A 22,907-nucleotide genomic window follows, 5' to 3' on the forward strand; every position below is an offset into this window, starting at 1 on the left:
TGATGTGCTACATATCAAGGGTCTGTTAATTTTTTTTCATTCTTTTTTGTCGCTGTTTTTCTGCTTACATAATCCTTCTTGCGATCTCTTTAAGTTTGCTGATTCTTTCTTCTGCTGGTTCAGATCTACTTTTGAGCCCCTCTAGTGAATTTTTCAATTCGGTTATTGTTGTTTTCAGCTCCAGAATGTCCATTTGGTTCTTTTTTATAATAATTTATATCGCTCTATGAATATTCTCTATGTGACAAGATATTGTCATCATACCTTCCTCACAATGGCTGCTTTGGTGTTTTTGTTAAATCTGACAGCTGGGCCCTCAGAAAGACAGTTTCTGTTGTCTGCTTTTTTCTTGTATGGATCACACAATCCTATTCCTTTGAATATCTTGCGATTTTTTAAAATTAAAAACTGAACATTTTAAATAACATAGTGTAGCAATTCTGGATACTAATCCCCCTCTCCCACCTCCAGGAATGGGGGCTTGTTGTTCTTTGCTTATTTGTTTAGTGACTTGATGAATTATTTAAGGAAAGTCTGTTTTGCCCACAGTGTGAACCTCTGATGGCACTCTCAGAGGGTGAAGGCTTGGGCATAATAACACACTTATTATGTGCACAGTTATTGGGCACAACCCTGGATGACAGTGGTTTTAGCGGGGCTCTCTATGCCTTGTCCTCTGATTTCTCTGTTAAACTGTCTGCCTGTGTTGCTGTTCCACCCAGCTCTTAGTCTCTACTGATTGCTGGTTGATTTCTCTATTATTTTTGACAATGCCCTGGAATATAAATCGCTCCACAGTGTGATTCAATTAAATTTGGGCTTCTTTGCTGGGAGACTTTTTGAGTTTTTTTGTGACCCCAGGGGAGCTATTCTTAGCTATCTCTTTCTCTGGGTCCCTCTGGTAAACTGTTGGGCTTATAATTTGTTTTATTGCTCTTATGAGGCTACCAGCTTCCTCTTAATTGTTTGCAATCAAAATCTTTATTGTTTTTGAGGGGCCAGCCTGGTGGCATAGCAGTTGGGTTCATGGGCTCTGCTTTGGTGGCCCGGGGTTCGCCAGTTCGGATCCTGGATGTGGACCTGCACACCACTTATCAAGTTATGCTGCGGCAGATGTCCCATATGTAAGGCAGAGGAAGATGGGCACAGATGTTAGCTTGTGGCCAGTCTTCCTCAGCCAAAAGAGGAGGATTGGCGGCAGATATTAGCTCAGGGCTCATCTTCCTCAAAAAAAAACCAAACCAAACTTTATTGTTTTTGAGAATTTGAGCTTCCCCTCATACAAATTAAAATAAAGTCAGTTCCTTTGGGGAGAGCTGTCTGTTCTTATGGCCTGCCTCTTGCTCCGGGAAAAATCTCTGAACCACAGCTCCAGAGCTAGGGTGGTGACAATAGCCTGCTACTCTCAAAGTGACACCCCTGCTTTGTATAAGAGCATGGCACTGGTGTAGGCAGTAGCCCCAGATCTCAGCTTGTTTCTCCTGGTATGCTAACTCCAAACCATAGCAAGCTGAGATGAGGGTGATCAGGTCCCCAGTGTTATAGGTCTGCTGCTCCTGAGGCAGAGCCTCTGCTCTATGAGTGGGGTCTGTGTGGAGCAAAGGAGCTCCTGACTTCTCAGCCGCACTTTCCTGGAGTTTAGTTGCTGCATGGCAGGTAGAGAGGGGAAGGGGATGATAAACGCTGACAGCTCTACCCTCCTTGGGAGATACCACAGCCCTCAACTAGAAGCAGGAGGCAGAGACCCCATGTTCTTCACTGCACTCAAGTGAAGAAGTTTTGTCATGCTGAACTGGGAGAGGGGAGGGTAGAGACAGGTTGTACTTCAAATGCCGTAGACTCCTGCCGTTCTTAACAAGTTTTAGTCGATCTTTCCTGGATAAGTGTATCTTCATTTGACCTTCAGACAAATTCGGGAGACTTTAAAGGTTTGTTATTTTTATCAATTATGTTTGTTTTGATGGGTTTGTTGATCTGCGGAGGCCCTCAAGCTACCATTCTGGAAGTGACCCCTAGTGGTTATGTTTTTAAAGGCTTGGATAAGACAGGGCTTTGAAATTAATTGTTTATTGAATTACTCAGGTACTGTTTAGTATTGTTTGTACATGTGGTTAAAAAGATTTTCTTTTCTACGTTATATCTCACAAATTCGCAGTAAAATATAGACCACATCTTTGGATGAATTTGAATATAAGCCCAACATTCAGAAGAACTGAGTTCTAATTCAGTTCCTTCTGCATATTAATTGTGAGATTAACCACACTGACCTTATTTGCTCATCCAAAATATTGAGATAATAGTAGCTTTTTGTAAGTTAGATTAGATAATGTGTGTGAAAGCAATTTGTAAACTCTTAACGTTGTTATTACTGGTTTAAATCAAATCTGGAATGAAGTGCCTCTTTTCTGATCTTATTCTCATCTAAGAATACTAAGTGTAAAATTTATCTTAAAGAGTCATTTGTTATGGTTTACATCGTATTATCATTTTTTTTAAAGATTTTATTTTTCCTTTTTCTCCCCAAAGCCCCCCAGTACATAGTTGTATATTCTTCGTTGTGGGTCCTTCTAGTTGTGGCATGTGGGATGCTGCCTCAGTGTGGTTTGATGAGCAGTGCCACGTCTGCTCCCAGGATTCGAACCAACCAAACACTGGGCCGCCTGCAGCAGAGCGCGCAAACTTAACCACTCGGCCACGGGGCCAGCCCCTACATCGTATTATCATTAATAAATATTCTTATAATATCGTTTGTTATAGTTTGAATCATATTATCATTAATAAATATTCTTATAAAATCAGCCAGGATATCACTTAGTAAATGATTACTTTAGATAAGTTTATTGTAGAATTATAATAATTGAGGGGAAACATTTTTGGTGTATGCCTAGAAGTATTATAATTTCTTTTATCTATTCATTTATTTTGGTCTTTTTGATAGTTATTTGTGAAGCCCAATAAAGTGTCTTTTTCATATATGAAGAAAATTAAATGACCCATTAATTTTCATAGTATCTAGATTTGGAAATTGATCTGAGAGTTGGTTAAGTCTAGAAGGAATTTCATTCTCAGGGTCTCCGTGAAAATCTTACCCAGTCTCTGCATGAGCAAGTCATGGGCAGAGAATTACTGTCACACATATCCCTGGATTTTGTTTTTGCTGCACTTTAATTGTTAGGGTGTTTATAGTTTAGAAAGCATGCTGTATCATGCATTTCATTTATTGTTTACTGCAGTCTTTTGATCCAAGTGTTGCCACATTTTGCGTGTGAGGAAGCTAAAGATCCAAAAGAATAAATGAGGGGCTGGCTCCGTGGCCGGGTGGTTAAGTTTGCCTGCTCCACTTCGGCGGCCCAGGGTTTTGCTGGTTTGGATCCTGGGCACGGACATGGTACCTCTCCTCAGGCCGCGCTGAGGTGGTGTCCTGCTTGCTGCAACTAGAAGGACCCACAACTAAGATATACAACCATGTACTGGGGGGATTTGAGGAGAAAAAGCAGAAAAAAAAAAGAAGATTGGTAACAGTTGTTAGCTCAGGTGCCAATCTTAAAAAAAAAAGAATAATTGATTTAGTCCAGTTTATATGGTCAGTATGGATTAAAACCAAATTCACGATTTTGAAATCATTTATTTCACAGACATGAACATCTGCTACCTAGTTGGTGCTGTATATTAGAGACTCAAAGTTTAAAAGAATGAATCTCTAATCTCTCAACTCGAAGCATTTATGCTTCAGGAGGGAAGAAAGATTTATAAAGCTACAGTTACTGTATGGACTGCTATGTCCTGGTAGAGATGTTTGTGTGGTCCAGAACAAAAAGACAGATCTAGGTTAGTCAGGGGAACCCTCTTGGAGAGGAAGGTTTGAGATGAATGTCCTTTTAAATGACTGCAATGAAGTTGGCTGGTGTGATTTCTAACACAGTCTCAGCTACCACTTATGTATTTATATCTGAATCCAAATCTTCCTCCGTTAATTTTTACAGTCTCAGTTGTGCATTCTCTGCTAATACAAAATAAGTTAAATCCCTCTTCCATGTGAAAGCTCTTCAACTGTTGAAAACCTCTGTCTCATTCTAAGTCTTTTCTCCAGTTTTTTTCTTCAGCTATCACATATTGTTTTTTTAACACGTAAACACTGTTGAAAGATGTTGGGAAAAATTGTTAATTGGAATAAACTGATGCAATTACCACCATGATTCCTTTTCTCTGGTCAAGGTTCATTGTTTTGTTGTTGTATTCCTGTTTCTTACTTTGTTTTTCCTGAAGAATTAATTTTTGCCAAGAATTGTCTGACAAATTCGTAGAAGATATAAGAGGAATTACTCCAGTCCTATTTTGCCCAGTATAACCCTGTTAATGTAAGTTGAGATAACTGTTTGAGGAGCCAGGTCACATTTTGGACATACTTTTAGCTTTTTGTCAGTTCATATCCTTAAGAGTTTTTCTTAATTATTTGGTTTTTTCTAAAAATAATTTGGTCCTTCTTTCTTTATCTGTATGAATGTTTGTTGTATCAGGATTTTCCCACACTGGACTCTCTTTTTAAACCAAGTATAGAATTTCTCACTTACTTTTTTTTGACACCATCTTGATAATTTTGAGTCATTCTTCTAATTTGTTTAGATCACATGTAATCTTCTTTTTCTGCCACATTGTCATGAGAATTTTCTCTGCTAGCTAAGCCTTTCTTCAGGGTGGGAGTGCTGTGTAAAGGAATCTTAAAATAAAATTTTGATTTTTTTTTAAATGCCCACATATTTTCCTATGTTTATACATTGTTTGTACTGTTTTCAGAGTATCCTGGCTTTAAATCCTCGAACACAAACTCATGCAGTTCTGCGTTCCACTTCGGCCAAGAAATTAGACAAGAAACATTGGAAAAGAAATCCTGATAAGAACTGCTTTGTAAGTACCACTGATACATGGTTTCACGCTGGAAATTATCTCATTCTACACATTGTAAGACAAGATTTTACATAGGCTTTGAAATACAATTAAATATGCATAAAGTACAGCTGTGATTTTTTTATATTTTAAATATTTTATATTTGAATAATCTTGAAAGTGTGTTTAATTTTACTGCTTTGAAAAATCTGTTGCAATGCCTAAAAATCATATACATTTAGTTTGATGCCAACATTTTTCTTAAAAATCTATGAAGTTTCTCTTAGATTTGTTTTATGTAGTGACATAATGATACAGAACAGTTTCCATATTACGGATATATTTCAGCTGAAGAAGGGTACGCTGGTATATACATACTGTTTGAAAATGCACTTTTGGGGAACATATGAACATTAGATGTTTAGTGTGAATATCTCATATTTCCAGGTGAGGTGCAGAAGCAAAACACTGTTTCTCTGAGTTTACTGTTTGCTAGAACCTTATTTAACGGGCCCTATGAGGTGATTGCAGAGCTAAGACTCGGAGGCCATAAATTGGAGATGGGGATTTAGTTTAACCTTGAAGGCAATATTTAAAATGCCATCTTAGGGGGTAGAAATCTGTAAATTTAGAAAGCAGTTTCCTTTTTTCCTGATTTCTCAAAATGAATTTCCTCAAATTAATTTTCTCAAATTAATTAATGAGACAATTAATAGTTTTAGCTTATTTAACATTAGCTTTTTTGGTACTTTGTATATAGTGTCTAACATAATGATTTTAGTTTATTTTATGTACTTCATTGTTCCTTCCTACATATGAATTGTTTGAGGATGGGAGTTGAGGGTTTGTGTGCATGTGTGTATGTGTTTATCTGATTGTTTATTTTTCTGTCACTGACCACCCAGCCAAGTTTTTTGAATGAAAAAAAGAAATAGAAATACAGGGAAACCATCTGACTTGAGATGATCACACAGCCACTTAGTAGCAGACTTGAATTTGGAATTCAGTTTTCCTTGCTCCAGTTTTGTGAGGTTTGCATTATACCATGACAATTTTAGTAGAGGTCTCTGGAAGGACATCAGTGTGGCCCAAATTAGATCAAGGAATAGACTGAGTATAAGGCATGACCCTGTATAATGATGTGAACAATTGAAGAGCAATGAAAAAAGAATCATGTAATTTTTGAATTTAGAAAGGCTTTAAAGATTATCAAGTCTAAATTTCTCATTTTAAAGGTGTAAAAACTATGATCCAGATAAATTAGATGACTTCTCTAAGGTCTTAGTTATAGATTATTAAACTATTTATGGTCAGAATTTTACTTAGAAAGAGAGGTTCTCTATTATGATTGTTGTTATTATTTTATGGAAATTTAGCATTTTTATTCCATAATGATATCCTTGAGTGTCTTATTTTATCATATTTTCTATAATCGCAAAGATGCAGTGAGATGGGCTCCTTCCATTAAATATACATTGGTGCAAATTCCTAGAATAGCAATTTGACGATATCTTCGACAATACTCATTAACATCTGTGTTAGTTTGCTGGGGCTGCCATAACCAAGCCCACAGGCTGGTTGGCCTGAAGAACAGAAATTTATTTTCCCACAGTTCTGGAGGCTAGGAGTTTGAGATCGAGGTCTCGGTAGGCTCAGTTTCTTCTGAGGCCTCTGTCTTGTCTTTTAGATGGCTGTCGTTTCTGTTTCTTCACATTGTCTTACGTCTGTGTGTGACTATGTCCAAATTTCTTCTTCTTATAATGATACCCATCATACTAGATTAGGGCCCATCCTAAGAACTCATTTTAACTTAATTACCTCTTTAAAGACTGTCTCCAAATATAATTATATTCTGAGGTCCTGGGGTTAGGACTTCAACATAGGAATTTTGAGAGGACACTGTTCAGCCCATCGTAATACCTTTAAATTATCAAACACTTACACCCAGTAATTCATCTTCTAGTAAACTATCCTAAGAAAACAATTAGGAATGTACGTAAAGAATTCAGTAGAAAGAGGATTATCCCAACATTATTTATTTCGTAGAGAAAAATGAGAGTAAAGATCCACCGAATTCCAACCACTGGGTTGTGCTTAAGTAAATTAGGGCATATTCATTCAGTGGTAAATTGTGCAACTATTAAAATTATTTTGGAAATAATTAAAAATCTAGAAATATACTCACAATCTATATTACTTGGAAAATGCCTGAAACACCACTATATTTAAGAATAATTATGTGTACTTATCCATAACCACATCTTTACACATATCCACAAAGAAAAAAGAAAATATAGCTAAATGTTAATAGTGATTATCTTTGTTTCCTTGTCACTTTTGTACATTTCAAGTTGTCTATAAAGAGCAAGTATTAGTAGAAAAATAAAATGAAAACTTTCAATATATGTTAAAATAATTTTATAAGATTATATTTATTTCTCTGGATGTATACCGTTTTGAAACTGTTTGTGACACACTTGGATTAGCAAAGAGCAGTGAGATTCATTCCCTAAGGGGAAATAAGAAGGTAGGGTTAAAAGTTATCCTCAGTGCAATTAAAGAATGTGGTTCCTTTTTATTATTATAGTCTTGGTGCTGGCATGAAGAATTGAATAAAGCTTTCGCCAAAAGATATTTATGTTTTGGGGCTGGCCCGTGGCCGAGTGGTTAAGTTCTGCGCACTCTGCTGCAGGTGGCCCAGTGTTTTGTTGGTTCGAATCCTGGGCGCGGACATGGCACTGCTCATCAAGCCATGCTGAGGCAGTGTCCCACATGCCACAACTAGAAGGACCCACAACAAAGAATATACAACTATGTACTGGGGGGCTTTGGGGAGAAAAAGGAAAAAAATAAAATCTTAAAAAAAAAAGATTATTTTTTAAAATTTGTAAATTTTCATACTTGTGTTTTATAATCACTCATCTAAATTAAAAAGCCTTATATATAAGACAAACATAAGAGGACTCTGAAAGATGGAGAGAAGGACACAGAACCTGAAGACTGACATGTGTTGAGTTCCCTGGGTTTTCTTTTTTCATCATATATTCCAGCCTTGGAGCTGAAGAAATTGGAAACCCAGAAACGCCAACCAGCACACACACAAACACACACACAAAAGCCACAACAAAAATCTGTTCTCTCCACCTGAAAGACCAGGAAGTGACAGCCTAGCAAGACAGAAAACTTTTAGACAATAACTGCTCTACTCTAGCCATACACAACAAAAAATTGTGGACCCCCATCCCTATGCATTTCGTAAAAGCTGAGTGGGGAGCCTAGACTTCCACTCTGTGATGGGGTAATGAGATGCCCAATACCCCTACTGGGTGAAAGAGTAGGGAGTCAAGACTTTCATCCCCACTAGCCAGCAGCTAACCAAGCCAGCCCACTCCCTCATCTATAATCTGTGCTGTCACTGGAGAGACCGCAGGACTTCCACGTCCATCCAGAAGAGAAGAAAAGAGGGTGGAGCTGAAAAATACTCAAAACAGAAATAATGGCTAAAAACTTCCCAAATTTGGCAAGACACATAAACCTAGCAATTCAGAAACCCAAGTGAAACCCAAAGAGATCCACAGCAAGACATATCATAATTAAACTTCTAAAAATTAAAGACAAATACAATATCTTGAAAGAAGCCTGCCCACTTGCCTCAAGGTAGGGACAACTCCTGTGAGCATTTGGCTCTGGCTAAGACTGGACAGTACCACTGACTGCATCCTTGCTCAGCATTTCCCTCCTTCCTACCCTGCTTTACCCCTACTGTACTGGTTTTTCCTGAAGAGTGCTCACTCCATAAAGCACGTGCACCAGAATCCATGTCTCAAAGTTTGCTTTCAGGGAAAATGAACTTTAAATTGTTAAACAGAGCCAAATCTTGGCCTATATCAGCAGCTCTCGGTACAGCCACTCACTCTCTCCTTCCTGAAATATATTGTCCACTTGGCTTCCAGGACACCAGACTCCTTGGATTTCTCTTTTCCTCATTGGCATCTCCTTCTTGGCCTCTTTATTGGTTATTCCTCATCTTCTCACCCCTAAATATTAGAGTGCCCAGGTGGTCTCATTGGTGATCTCATTCCGTCTCCTTACTCTAAATGCCATCTATGGACTGATGACTCCTATATTTATATCTCTAGTCTGGAGCACTTTCTTTGATTCTAGACGTCTACAACCAAGTGCCTCCTGAATACCACCACTTAGATGTCTAATAGGCATCTCAGACTTAACATGTGGAAAATCCAAATTATGATCTTGCCTCCAAAACCTGTTCTTCCTGGAGTCATCTCCATTCATTCTTTCATTTATAGCGAAATATTAGAGTCCACAATTTGCTTATTTCTCTCACCTCCCGTAACTAATTAGAAAATCCTTTGACTTTGCTTTCAGATATGCATACCCAGAATCTGATTACCTCTCACCACCTCTACCACTATCAACCTTTCTAAGCCATCACCATTATGTGTCATCTGAATTGTTTCGGTAGCCTTGAAGTGGGTTTCCATGTTTCTGCCCTTTCCTCGTAGAGTCTCTTCTTAATAATACACCCAAGTAATCCTTTTAAAATTCTTGTGCTTAGAGTCTTTTAGTGGTTTTCCAGCTTACTTGGAGTTGGCAGTGTTCTTTGTACAGTTAGCCCTCAGCAAGCCCTTCTCTGGCCACCCTATTTAAAACTCTAACCTGCATCCCTACGTAGCTCTCCTTAGACTTCTCTGCTTGATTTTTCTTGATAGCACTCAACACTGATATACTGGTTTTTTTTTTTATTTTTTTTTTTATTTTTTTTTTAAGATTTTATTTTTTCCTTTTTCTCCCCAAAGCCCCCCTGGTACATAGTTGTATATTCTTGGTTGTGGGTCCTTCTAGTTGTGGTATGTGGGACGCCGCCTCAGCGTGGTTTGATGAGCAGTGTCATGTCCGCGCCCAGGATTTGAACCAACGAAAAACTGGGCCGCCTGCAGCGGAGCGCGCGAACTTAACCACTCGGCTACGGGGCCAGCCCCACTGATATACTGTTTTTCACTTGCTAATGTATTTATTATCTGTCTTTTTCCACTAGAATATAAAGTTCAGGAGGGCAGGGATTTTGCGTGTTGTTCATCATTCATTTTGTTTCATATGCTGAAGATAGCTTCTAGAGCAGTTGGTTCTCACTAAGTGTATGTTGAAAGAATGCATGAATGAATATGACCCTTCTTTTACATATTCTTTACATACTCAGCATAAGGATTATGTATTTTCTTATATTGTACTATACAAATTCCAGAGTACTTTTGCATTTTGTATTTAACTTTTTACCATGATGCAAATGGACAATTCAGATTTATTTCCTTGTTTTATTGATGAGGAAGACTATGCTGAATATGGTAAATGATTTACATAAGATCATTAAAATTACTTACTGTTGCAGTCAGGTATAGAATTCTGGGCATCTGAATCCAGTGTGTCCTTTCCAGTATATCAGCTGGCCTCCTTAGAAAAGACAAATAAGATTATAAGAAATCAGATATGTCAAAGTTAAGGAAACTGTGAATTTTAATGGCTGTTACATTTGTGACCAGTAATGTTAGATCATTTCTGAAGACAGTGAAAAAGGTACATTTCAACCACTTCCCTTACCACCAAATATAAAGGTTTTTTTAAAAAAATGTTTGTTTGATTTTCTAACTATTTTGCTTTGGCTTTCCAATTTTCTGTTTTAATTTAATTCAGGTAATGACTGACTTACCACTCTTTGCGTATCTGCATCATGGTTGTGGGTTGGGGGTTTTTAACAACTCAGAGAAGTTTTTCTTGAGCCACTGTATAGGCCTCTCTCCACTGTATAATCCCCTCTCCGCTGTATACTCTTCTCTCCCTGTTGGCCTTTCTTCCTTCTTTCCACTTTTGTCCTTGAAGCATCTGTATTTCAGGCACTGTATTGGATGCGTCTCAAAGATGAATAAAATCTACAAAATAAAAAGTCTAAAATTATCTGAAAATATGTATAAATTTGGTTTTAATAAATGAATTATAGGCTTCTTAGAAAATAGGCATGTTTGACCTGTAAAAGTGTCCTAAGAATGGCAAGTTTGAAATTTTTTATCCAGGAATTTTTTCTCTTGGCAATTTACTACAATTCTGGGATTAATTGGAAATTCTGAATTCAGTAATGGATTTAAACTGGAAAATGTGTTTATACTGATTAATGAAGCATGAAGCAGTTATTTCCAGTATCTTTTAAGCAGGTGTTCCATAACTGCTGTTTATTTTTGCAATTTTTAAAAATGTTGAACTGTTCTAATTACATAAATATTTTGCATTCATTTTCCATTGGAATTTTTGAAGACCAGAAAATGTTGCAAATCACAAAACTTACCCTAGGTGAAAATAAAAAGAAAATACAATTAAAGACAACCAATTATTAGACGTGTTTTTAAGAATTTTAACTACTTTGTTCTAAACACATGGCACATAGTAGGTACTCATAGTAAAAAAATACAAATAAGAATAAACCGTAGGGTGTATTAAGAGTTTGCTAACTGTGGTTATATTTCTAAGTGCTTTTTGTGAAGTAACTCATTTAAGACTGAGAACCGCTCTATAAGGCAGGTACTATATTTTATCTCCATTCATAGATGAGGGAACTGAGGCACAGGGAAGCTTAAGAAACCTGTCCCAAGTTCCACAACTAAATGGTGGATCTAGAGGTTGAACACATGCAATTTGGCACTGGAGCTTTTAAAGTAGAAATTTTTGAATAATTAGATAGAGATAACTCACTGACTCTTTTCCTTGTAGACAGTGAAAATGACTAAGTAATATATAGGTTTTGATAAATCAATTTTTTCTCTTTGTGAGCTTCACAATCTCAGGTACTACTTTGTTTCTGCGTTTATTGCGTGTTACAACGGGCTAGGCGTTATGCCACTTATCACACTGGAATAAAGATAAATATGACACAGGCGTTGCTAAGAAGTTCTCACATTCTTATGAAAAAGACAGAAAGGTCGGTAAATGATAATACTACTCTTTCAAAGGAAGAACCCTCAAGGACTTTTAATTATTGATGTGTGTCATTCAGATTAGCTTTTAGCTGAATCAGTCTAACTTTTAGTGTGGAAGATGGTTTTAACAAGGAAGGTGGGAGGCAGGGACTGGGACTGGTGTAGAAGGTTGAAAGACAAATGAGGAAGACCAGGGGCAGTGGGTGTGTAGGAGAGAGGATAAGCTTGAATATATTTATGAGATGTCTTTGTTTGGACTTCTGAAGCAAAAATATTATAGATTGGATGTCTTAAACAACAAACATTTATCACAGTTCTGGAGGCTAGGAAGTCTAAGATCAAGGCACTGGCAGATTCAGTATCTGGTGAAGGCCCACTTCCTGGTTCATAGCTGGCTGTCTTCTTGCTGTGTCCTCACATGGCAGAAGGGAATTCACTGGAGCCTCTTTTATAAGGACACTACTAATCCTATTCATGAGTGCTCCACCCTCATGACCTAATCACCTCCCAAAGGCCCTATCTACTAATACCATCACATTGGGGATGAGGATTTCAGCATATGAATTTTGGGGGAACACCAACATTCAGTCCTTAACAGAAGGTAAAATAAATAGATAAACTTTGGAGTTGACTTTCTGTGGGCATTTAGTTGTTTATAGGATAAATTGTGAAAGATTGGGCATTTAGTTTGGGACCTTTTCAGTTTCTTGTACCTGTGGGACATCCTGTTTAGTTATAAAAATTGTAGCTCGGGGGCCAGCCCTGTGGCTGAGTGATTGGGTTTGCGTGCTCTGCTTTGGCGGCCCAGGGTTTCGCTGGTTTGGATTCTGGGTGTGGACATGGCACCACTCATCACGCCATGCTGAGGCGGCATCCCACATAGCACAATCAGAAGGACCCACAACTAGAATATACACTATGTACTGGGGAGCTTCGGGGAGAAGAAGGAAAAAGAAAAAAGAAGATTGGCAACAGATGTTTGCTCAGGTGCCAATCTTTAAAAAAAAAGTTGTAGCTCAGTGAATGGGTCAGGGTTGGAGATGAAGAGTTTAAATCATCAGAATATATATGGGTAACTAAAAGCCTTTGGGTAGGGTTTCTCAGGAAGTGTGTGTAGAGTAGAAAGAGAGTGCAGGTTAGACCTTTGGACCTTGGACAGGCATTAGTGAAAGGCAAGTGAGACATTGATCTCAGGTGCAAAATGCAAGGGGGTTCCCAAAGCCTCAATAATCGTGATAAAAAAAATATAAAAATGTACATAGGGGCATTCACCTTTTTCCTTTTGCCTCAGGCTCCATGTGGCTCAGCATGACACTGAACAGCAGCATGGCAAGGGCAGGCCGAGATGAGAATTTAGCTTGAGAAGCACTCTGAGGGGTGAGAGGAGAACCACAAGAGCAGAGTGGGAGTGTTCCTACAAGGAAGGAGAAGTCAATGTGTTTTTCCTGTAACACATGATTTCCAATTGTGGTTACTTTTTGTACTTTGGAAATTATCCTTGCAGTTTGCCTTCTCTTCTGGGTCCATTTTTTCTTCAGAAATTTACTTGACTATTAAGGGAAGGAATCTATGTAATGAATAAAGTTATCAGTCAATTAATCTCATTCAGAAAGGGAAGATGGAGTCATTCTTGCTTGGAACCCAGCTACTGGGCTCCATTAAACTTGACAAAGGATGCAGGCCCCGATATTGGTACATATCAAATTCACCATATGGATTCCCATTTTTAAGCTCCAAAGTTAAGTGAACTTTTGACCAGATTTACTGTGAGAAAGCAATCCCTGTTCACTCTACCCTTGCCTCTTCCTAGACCGTATTTTAAAACAACTTCTCAAGCTTGAGCTTGGTTTCCTGATTGCTAACAGTAGTTTTCTTCCAAAAATAGACTCAATGCCTGAAGGAGTTTCTGAAGTAAAAAAATAACCAAAACCAAGACTGTTTGCAACTTAATGCCTTCTTCAGTAGGTGAAAAATAGATTGTTTGTGTAGAGAATACGAATATCAGACTAGAAACTCAGGCATGCAGGAAATATAACCTCCTTTATTTTCCTATAACTGAACTTTTCTATTTTGAGCTTCTGTAAGAGTGGAAGCTTAGTCACTGTCACTTTCAGGATTCTTTTTTCCCTGCTTCTGTCCCCAAACCCCCCAATTTATTACTCTGGGCTAACATCTGACTTCCTGGGGATTTGGTGGCAGGTGTTGTGGGTGAGGTGAGCCCAGCTGATTCTTCATGACATTTTTCCACTAATAACCATCATAGCGGGTGTGGAGTCGTCCTTCATTCCCATTCACCAGGCTTCTTCCTGTCCTCCACTTTTCTACTACTTTGAAGTCCCTCTTGAACACGTGGCAATCATTCTAATGTTCCCCTCACACTGTGACTTGGGAAACTTCATGGTCAGTCACCTCTCCCAGGGCTTCATCTGGTTATTGAGTGACAGGTTCCCCATCTCATGATATCCGTGCACCTGGCTAGTTTTTCCCATCTCCCTGTTTCCAGCCTGAGAAGCTGGTCAATGATCCTCTTTCTCTGGGATATACCAGTATTTCTGGGCTCTTTCCTTTCTTTTTAATCCTCATCTTGTCTTTCCATTCTTAAAACATTTCTATAGTCTAGATGGGAGGGTGGGAATAGAGAAGAAAATTTACTTTTTACTCATCACACATTTCCACCTAAATCCACTGTTAGTCACTCAAGTCTTTTCCGTTTCCTTGAAAACGTGCCTTCTGAAATCCCAAGTCTGATAGAAACTCTTCTTATTTCTCTGCTTTCTACAGTTACGTTCTTTCATTCAAGAAATGAAAACCATTGGCCTCACTGCCTAATGTGTAAATTTCTAAGGGGAAGGAGGAGGGATTATAGAAAAAGTATCCCCACCCCGTAAAGTCTGATTTTGAATTTGGATTGAATATAATTAGTTATCTCCCATTTTCCATCCAGCAGGTTCTCAAATAAGTGCTGGTGGGCTGAAGAGAGAGGGCTGGTGAAGTTCCTATTCTGGGAGGAGAGACTATGGAAAGGAGGATGAGGACAGGCAAGGCCGTTGGAACCCCATGTTGGGAAACTGAGACAGGACTTGCAGGACCCTGAGAGTGAGTGCCTCCTGAAGTTTTGTGTCATAGATGCCTCACTAACCTCACCCTACTACTGGCCCTGAAAACACCTCCCAACCAAAGGACTTCCACTGTCCTGGAGGTATTAGCCAGCCTCAGGATCCAGGAGTGTTCCCATGAGTGTTTAAACTTGGGGAGCAACTGCCAAACTGCAGCAGGGACTCAGATGGCTTTGGATGACACAGGTGGCCCCAGAGCTCCTGGCTGGCCAACTGGGCAGGCTTCTGTGGCCGTTACATTAACTTCCCAGTAATGCTACCACACATTAGGCATTACTAGATTTTTTGGAATCATTAATCTGATATGGTTTTACCATTTATATTTTATGCACAATTATCCTGCTACATTTGTTGAGAACATTATAATGAATTAGAAAAATGTTTGTTTTAAAATAAGTCTATATATATATTATATATATATATATTATAGGTATATTTTAAGTGACCTTTGTTGAACAATCTCTTCCATACTTCTAACAAAGATTAGAAGTTATCACTATATAAATTTAGTAATTAGTTTTATGTATATGTGTTAGGATAGACATTAACTAGAAGAAACTAGTTAACCCTTTAAAGAAAATGCAAGTTCAGCAGAGGGAAAAATTTATGGAGGGAAAAATATACTGTGAAATGTGACAACCTAAACATCCTGTTGTCAAGAGGATAAAACTTTAAGTAGAAGAGAGATTCTGAGTTTAAAATCTTCCCTCATGGTCATTTAGACATATAATAGACCTTGTAATTTTGAAATTGGTGTGGGGTCTTTCATTGTTTGAATTCTAACACATAACTAGTATTTATTTTAAAATAGTAACATACTTGTATGGGAAGGCATTTTTAGTAGAAGTTTTAAAGTCTAGTTACGGATTTCAAAGAAGAATTTTGGGTGATCTCACTTTTTTTTAAGAATACAAAGTATATCCTGAATCAGTAATTAAAATATGAAATCAGTGATTGGGTCCCATTGTCTGTATATGAAGTATGAACTCTGAAGAGCATCTCCTGAACATTTTTGGGTCCAGTGGCTGGAAATAAGTTACTTTCCATAGCAGTGAACCCTCTTAAAGAATTAATGTATTGCATCATATTTTTATATATTTTTACAACGTTACCACAGATAAATTATTCAACCTAATTTTAAGGTTTACATGGTATAAATATTTGCTTGAAATCGACATTGTACAGTTTCATTAATTACCGAATATTAGTGATAGATGTAATATGTGCCAGACACAGTGATAAGTGGTGGGGAAAGGGACAAACAGTTTTCTTGCCCTGACAACTTACAATCATTTGCACAGGCATTAAACTCATTCACAATCGAGTGTTGTCAGTACAGCCAATCATGGAAGTTATAGCTGAAGTATGTAACCTGGTCTCAGGATTCAAGGTTGACCTCCCTGAGGAAACAGAATTTAAGTTGAAAATACAGATGAAGGAGGGAAAGAAAGAGGGATTCCACCAGAGTAGAAAATATATACTAGAAAGACTTAAAATGAGGGAGCATATTGAATTTAAGGTATTGAACCAATTTCAGTACTACATGGGTGAAGTGTAGGTGTGAGGGAAAATAGCAAGAGATGAGACAGAAGAGATCAGCAGGGAGCAATAGAAGTGACAATATCAGTGACATTGATGACGATGATAATTACATTTATTGAAAAGTTCTAAATTCTGGTTATTTCATTAAGAGAAGCGCATGTGATCTCATTGAAAAACCACATTTTGCTACATTCTGTAATTTAGAGTTTTGCCGTATATTACATTCTCTCTTTGAAAGTATGTGGTTTCTTGGTGCTTCATTCCACACATAGAATAGTATTATGAGAGATTTATTCTCCAGGAAGAAATATGTAATAAAATGTTAATTGACTAAAAAGAAGAAAAGTATTAACTCTTGATTTCCTGAGGCTGTTAACAAGAAATCTTTGCTTTAATTATTTATTTCAGACTGATCACAGCTTTCTCCACTTCCATGTGACAGGCAAATTAAACTTGTTTGTAATTGTCAGCTGTCAGCCGTGTTACTGTTATTTTACTCTTTTTTAGTTTGAAATTTTTATGGTGGTTAAATGGTGGCTCTGTTTCTTTTTTTTTAAACCAAGTTTATTGTTAATTAGAAGGGAGTGTAGTTATTTAGTCAAAGTTTAAGTTGAATTGGAAGAAACTTTCCTCTAAGTAAGGTGTGTTTCAATTAGCTTTATTAGCAAAAGAAAGAAAACTTTTCCTTTAAAGACAGCTTCGTTATCTTTGAGGTTGGGTTTTTATAGAAGACGAAAGTGGAACCAAAAGGGATGACCTGTCAGCAGAATTGTTGGGTGAGAGTGAGCTCCAGAGATAAACTAATTGGGTTCAGTGATTGGTTCTGCCATTTACTAGCTGTGAGACCTTGAGTAAATTCCTTAATCTCTTCCTGCCTCCATTTCTTCTTCTGTAAAATGAAGATAATGATAATATCTACTTGATACAGTTGTGGTTAGGACTAAATAAGTCTATTTGCTTACTATACTTAAAACAGTGCCTGGCGTATATATAGTCTTTTACAAGTGTTGTTGCTTATCATTATCAGCATTGATGGGTATTGATGCTCCCAGGTCTGTTTCTGTTACTACATATGTAGGTCCATCATGACAGTGGAAACAAAACGGAGTAACTAATTATGGAAAGAACATGGAGCGTTAATGAACAGGAAGATATTAAGGATGATAATGGAAAACAGAGCATTTCCTCTATTGCCCAGAAATTTCCTGGCAGCAATTTGTTCTTGTGTGTATGTGTGTGTGTCTGTGTCTGTCTTTGTGACAGAGAGAGAGAGAGACAGAGACAGAGATAAAGACAGAGAGAAACAGAAAGAGAGACATCAGATTTTTTGAGCACTGCCTAAAATATGCATAAGATTGGAATGAATTATCTTCCTGTAAATTTTTTTTGCCACACTTTGCCTTCTCCAAAAAGCTTCAACATGACGCCTTGGTCCTGCCCAATTTTATTACAGTCTACAGCTCTTCGTTGTCATGGGGACCCCACCCTGGCTGATGCTCTCTTGTGTGAGTCCCTGCAGGGTACTAAATGAGAACATGAAATGTGCCCCTTCTTTTAGAACAGCCCGAGAGTGAAATATTTCCTCTCGATATTTGACAGGGAAATTTCTCTTTGGAGAAGTTGTTCGTACAGATTACATATTCGTCCAAGAATATTGAGAAAGGATCCGAAAGATCTGGAACTAAGCTGATTTGATTTGTTTATACAGAAATTCTTTGCATAGTCATAAATATTAAACTGGAATTGTATGATGTATTGTAGGTCAATAAGTACAGTATAATAAAGCAGATGTGTGTTAAGACTATGCCTGTAAAAACAGAATATGTATATTTTAAAAGATATTAATGAAGTACATTACTGTATTTGCAAATAAGAAATATCTTTGCATATGAGAAAATAGAATGCTCTGAACAAAAGAAATCAGCTGAATTGTCTTTAGAGCCTAATGGTATATTTTACCTTTGCAAAACATTTATTTGGTGCTCATAGCAAATAAATATTCGAGTTTTGCTGTTTTCAGAATGGGCATACAATGGCAGCTGTCTTTCTAATCTCTCCCCTATTCAAACACTAATCGGTGGAACCCAGGGTAGACTGCTAGACGCCTGAATAGGTAGACAATGGCAGCAGCGTTTTTAATCACAGTCCTATTCAAGCACTAATCGGAGTGATGATTAAGGGACATTAGAGGGAGCACTTTGACATCTGATCCTTTGAACTGACGTCTGTGCAGGCTGCACTCCACAGAGCTTGCTTGGCCAGACTGATTTCCTTAAATAAAGTGCCGTGATTTCCAATGTAGGAAATATTATATTAGAGCCTATTGAAATGATTAGGAATTGAGGAGCTTTTCTGTTAGTGGGGATTTGGTGTATGCTGTATACTCACAAAACTGAGAACATTAATATTGCATCATTACTCTGAGTATCAGGGACCATAGAGAAATAGTGTGAAAAAGATCCTCCTGTATTTATGCACTTACAATCGAATGTAAATAGAAATGTGGAACTCTGCTGTCATAGTCCTCCATTGTGGAAGTTTAGCAGTTTTAAAATACTTGAATTTTCATGTAACCCAATCAAGATCAACACATCCTAACTGCGTTGCATTTTGTGTTTTCTTTAAACTAGAGTGTTTTCAGTGTTGCCTCTTTGGAGTTGTTTTAATAAAAAAAAAATTTTATTATAACCCTATCTACTTGGTCATGCTTTGATTCAATAGTCTTTAATAAGACAGAATGGAATCTTTTCTTTTTTTTTCCTCTCAGAATTTCTAATATCTATGTAGATTTTGCTAACCTGTTCTCTAGAACATTCCATGTGATTGATCCTGAAAATATTACTGTCTAGTCAACATTTGCAGATTGGATCAGTTGTTAAAATTTCAACATCATCATTTGAAGATGCAGCTCCAAATATCTATAAATCTCTATATCTATTTATCTGTCTATATTTATAATGTGTGTAAAGGAGAAAAAAACACTTTTCCTCTATCCTCTTATGTTCTTTACGTGAGACCTGTGAATTAAACTGGCAAAAGTCATTAACAGAAGAAAAAGCATACAAATTTTATTTGATGTGAGTACAGAGGCCTTCATAGAAAAGAAGTGAAGAGCAAAAGAAGCAGTTAGACTCATGGACTTACATACCATTTTAACAAAGGGTGATAAATTGTGGCGAAGTGATAAGACAAATGAAAAGGGTTTTGGACTTCTAGGGGTGGTTAATTTTGGGAAGGTATATATATTGGGGAAACTAATAGAAGATAAAGAGTCATTTTAGTAAGGTTTGTTTGTGCCCCTGGGTGCTATCTTTCTGTCTCTGGTGATGAGGGATGTTCTTCAGGTCCAGGAGAGGGGAGGAGGAGTACTTTTGCAAAGGGAAATTGCTGTCCTGTTTTTAGGCAGATAGGAGGAGGGTCAAGAGCTCTTTTTCTGTTTGCTTTTTCTTAATTTCCTTCAGCTCAAAATAATCTTTATGCTAAAGTATCATAATTTGGGGTAGCATATTCTGATCCCCTTCATATACAGTTCTTAGGATTGAGTTCCCTGTGTTTTTTATATTCCTTAGTTATAGGATTCTTTCCTACAACAGACAAATATTTGTCATAAATTCTTGGATAAATATGACTTTGGTGTGTACTTGGAGAGTATCTGACCCCCCCAAATCCACAGGTGTGTAAGTGTGGGTCCTTGAAGCTATGTTTGTTACCACCTGACTCTACCCCCAGTTCTGGTGACTTGAATCTGACTGAGAACACTGACCCAAGCCAGGAAAATCAGATTGTCTCCCAGAAATCTGTGACAAGAGATTCTATTTCGTTTTGGGCTGTTTGAGTAGGAAAAAAATGAAACCTGGGTTTTTCGGGGTGGCCGGTTTTTACCTGCCTTGTATATTAAAAAGTAGAAAAAGCCATCTGAAGAGGAAGACTATACAGGCAGATATAGAGAAAAATGCAGCCTGGGTTACTCATGGCTTTTCCTGGGGAGAGTTTTGCAACTTTGTGTTTTGTGAGATACTCTCATATCCAAATATAGTCTCCTTTTTTTTTTGCTTAAACTATCTAAAGCAGGTTTCAGACACGGACAACTGAAAAATTCTAAGGAGCACGGTGGAATGTGTCAAATTCTGAGGACTTAGAAAAAGGTGCTTTATTTTTAGGGAATGTATTAAAATTATAATTAAGTAGGAAAAGAAAAACAGAATAAGGGAGGAGGGATATTTAAATTTCATATTGTGTGAGACGATAGGGTGTAATGTAATCAGCTCCTGGTTGCCTAGGTACAAATCACGTCTCCGCATTTATTTTATTTTTACACGAATATGGGGAATGTCTCATGTTTAAGATGATAAAGCGTTTATCTAGGGATTTCTTTGAAGAAGTTTACATCTTTTAGTAATAATTTATAGATATTAAAAATTGAGTAAAGTGATACTACACTTATTTATCTTAAATGTGACTTTTTAAAAATGTCAAATACTTTTAATTTTAGTATTTGGTAAACAAATCTAGGTTGCCGTGTCCATGTAACTTTCATGGTTCAATAGACCCTGAATCCTAAACTCTCTCAGTATTCTTTTTTCTCTAAGAGGCAAAACATACAGATGCAATATTTTTAGTTCGCTTCCGTGTTACATGAGGTAATTGAAGTTGGTTACTTTGGATTCTTCTCATTTGTTTCCCCTTGAGCTGCAGTAAGAATACGGATAGTATTTATGGTATGACTTTGCCTTTATTATCTATTGGTTCACCCTGTTTCTATCAGTTTGTTTTTAGGTCTATTATGTTTTCTCTAAAATTGCCTCTCTTATGTTTTTGAGAATTGAAATCTGTATGTCTCTATTTTCCTCTCTCTCTCTCTTTATCGCTATCTCTAGATGTGTATCTCTGTGCCTTTTTTTCCACCTGACTTTAAAGCTAGCAGGTCTGTAAACTGCAAATCAACAAGTAGTCTACCCAAATCATTTCCCCCACAGCACTGCCTAAGAAAGTTTGCCACTTTTGCTGTTTTTATTGCACGTGTTTGGAAGAACATTTCTGTCATCTCTAGACTCTTGCCGTTATTTGGTTTAATAAGAGTGGATTTAAAGGAGTGAATAAAAGGAAGAAGGTCAACAGGTCCAGCAAGGAGAACAGAAATTTAAATGTAAAATATGCGTAGTATGTTTGGGAGATAAAGAACAAATAGATAATTCAGGTTCAAAGAGGGATTCATATCTGAGAGCTATAGAAGAAAAGTTTTGGAAGGAAGGGTAGAGATAGGAATATCTAGAAAAGAACATTGGATTCAGCTTATGAAAACAATTAAGTATAATTTAGGGATTTTGGATCTTTTTCTTAGTGCAATAAACTCATGATTTTGATAGGATCCTATCACTATAAAAGTGATGTTTTAAAATTAACAAGTAATCTTTGTAATATTAGTTTGGAACTTGCCTGTTAGGGGTGTCAATAAAGGTGGGAACTATGGGAATAGAGAGAATGAGATTAAGGATTCTTCAGACGTGAAAATTATTTAGGAAGAACGGACAGCACTGTTGGTAGGAAAGAGATGAAAAAGATTAAATAAAATGTTTTCATTCAGTGACCATCTATTGAGTACCATGTAGGCATATGAGAATGTGTCCATGTTGTTATTAGGGAGAAGCAGACAGCAGTGGAATGAAGTTTTGACATATGGTAGAAAAGAACAGCTGTGAGGCCGCTTTGGCCCCTTGTTCCCCCAGTGCACATAGTAAGCACTCAGAGATTGGTAGCTATTGTTTCTTTTCTTGACAGATTTTGTTGTCATTGTTGCGGTTTTTGCTGTTATTATTGTTCTTATTGTAGACATTTAGTGGTAAGGTCCCTTCTTTATAATTCGTGGTAATGTACTCTGGTTCTGGCTGCACCAGAATTGCCTCTACGTGGAGATGAAAAAGGAACAAGTGGAAGAGAAAGTAGCTTCACCCTAACCCAGAAACAGACTGAAAGAACTTATCTGTATATATTGGAAAAGTTATCTGCTGTGCTAGGTTTAGGCTTTATTAGATATACTAAACTTTATGAAATTGAATATACTATCCTTACTTATAATTTTTTCATTGCTAGGGTTCTTTTGAACGGTCTTCCTTATCTTCCATTTAACAACATCGTTCCCTTTTGCTACATTCATCTTACGCCTTCTTGGAGAATAGCTCATCGTATACTGGCTGTAGCACTGAAACATTGGTTTCTTTGTAATGAATATCATTATAGTACCCTGGGTTTAATATTTTGAGTGGAAATTATTATGAATCAATTGCACAAATATTTAACCCCCCAAAGACAGAAATGAATGGAAATATTGAAATAGTGGCATTTCAGGCTTCTTTTTATTTACCCAATGAATTGGCTTTGG

At 37.3% G+C, this 22,907-nt stretch overlaps 1 protein-coding gene across 2 annotated transcripts in view; it reads left to right on the top strand.

Annotated features, from left to right (window-relative positions):
- Positions 1-22,907, top strand: part of DPYD (dihydropyrimidine dehydrogenase) — a 773,365-nt gene that overhangs the window by 34,023 nt on the left and 716,435 nt on the right. For both annotated transcript variants that reach the window (XM_070592141.1, XM_070592142.1), the window contains exon 2: positions 4,795-4,905. In XM_070592141.1, coding sequence (XP_070448242.1) covers positions 4,795-4,905 — 111 coding nt within the window. The remainder of the gene's footprint in view (positions 1-4,794; positions 4,906-22,907) is intronic.

Source organism: Equus przewalskii, chromosome 24, assembly GCF_037783145.1.
Source record: "Equus przewalskii isolate Varuska chromosome 24, EquPr2, whole genome shotgun sequence".
Taxonomy (NCBI): Eukaryota; Metazoa; Chordata; class Mammalia; order Perissodactyla; family Equidae; genus Equus; species Equus przewalskii.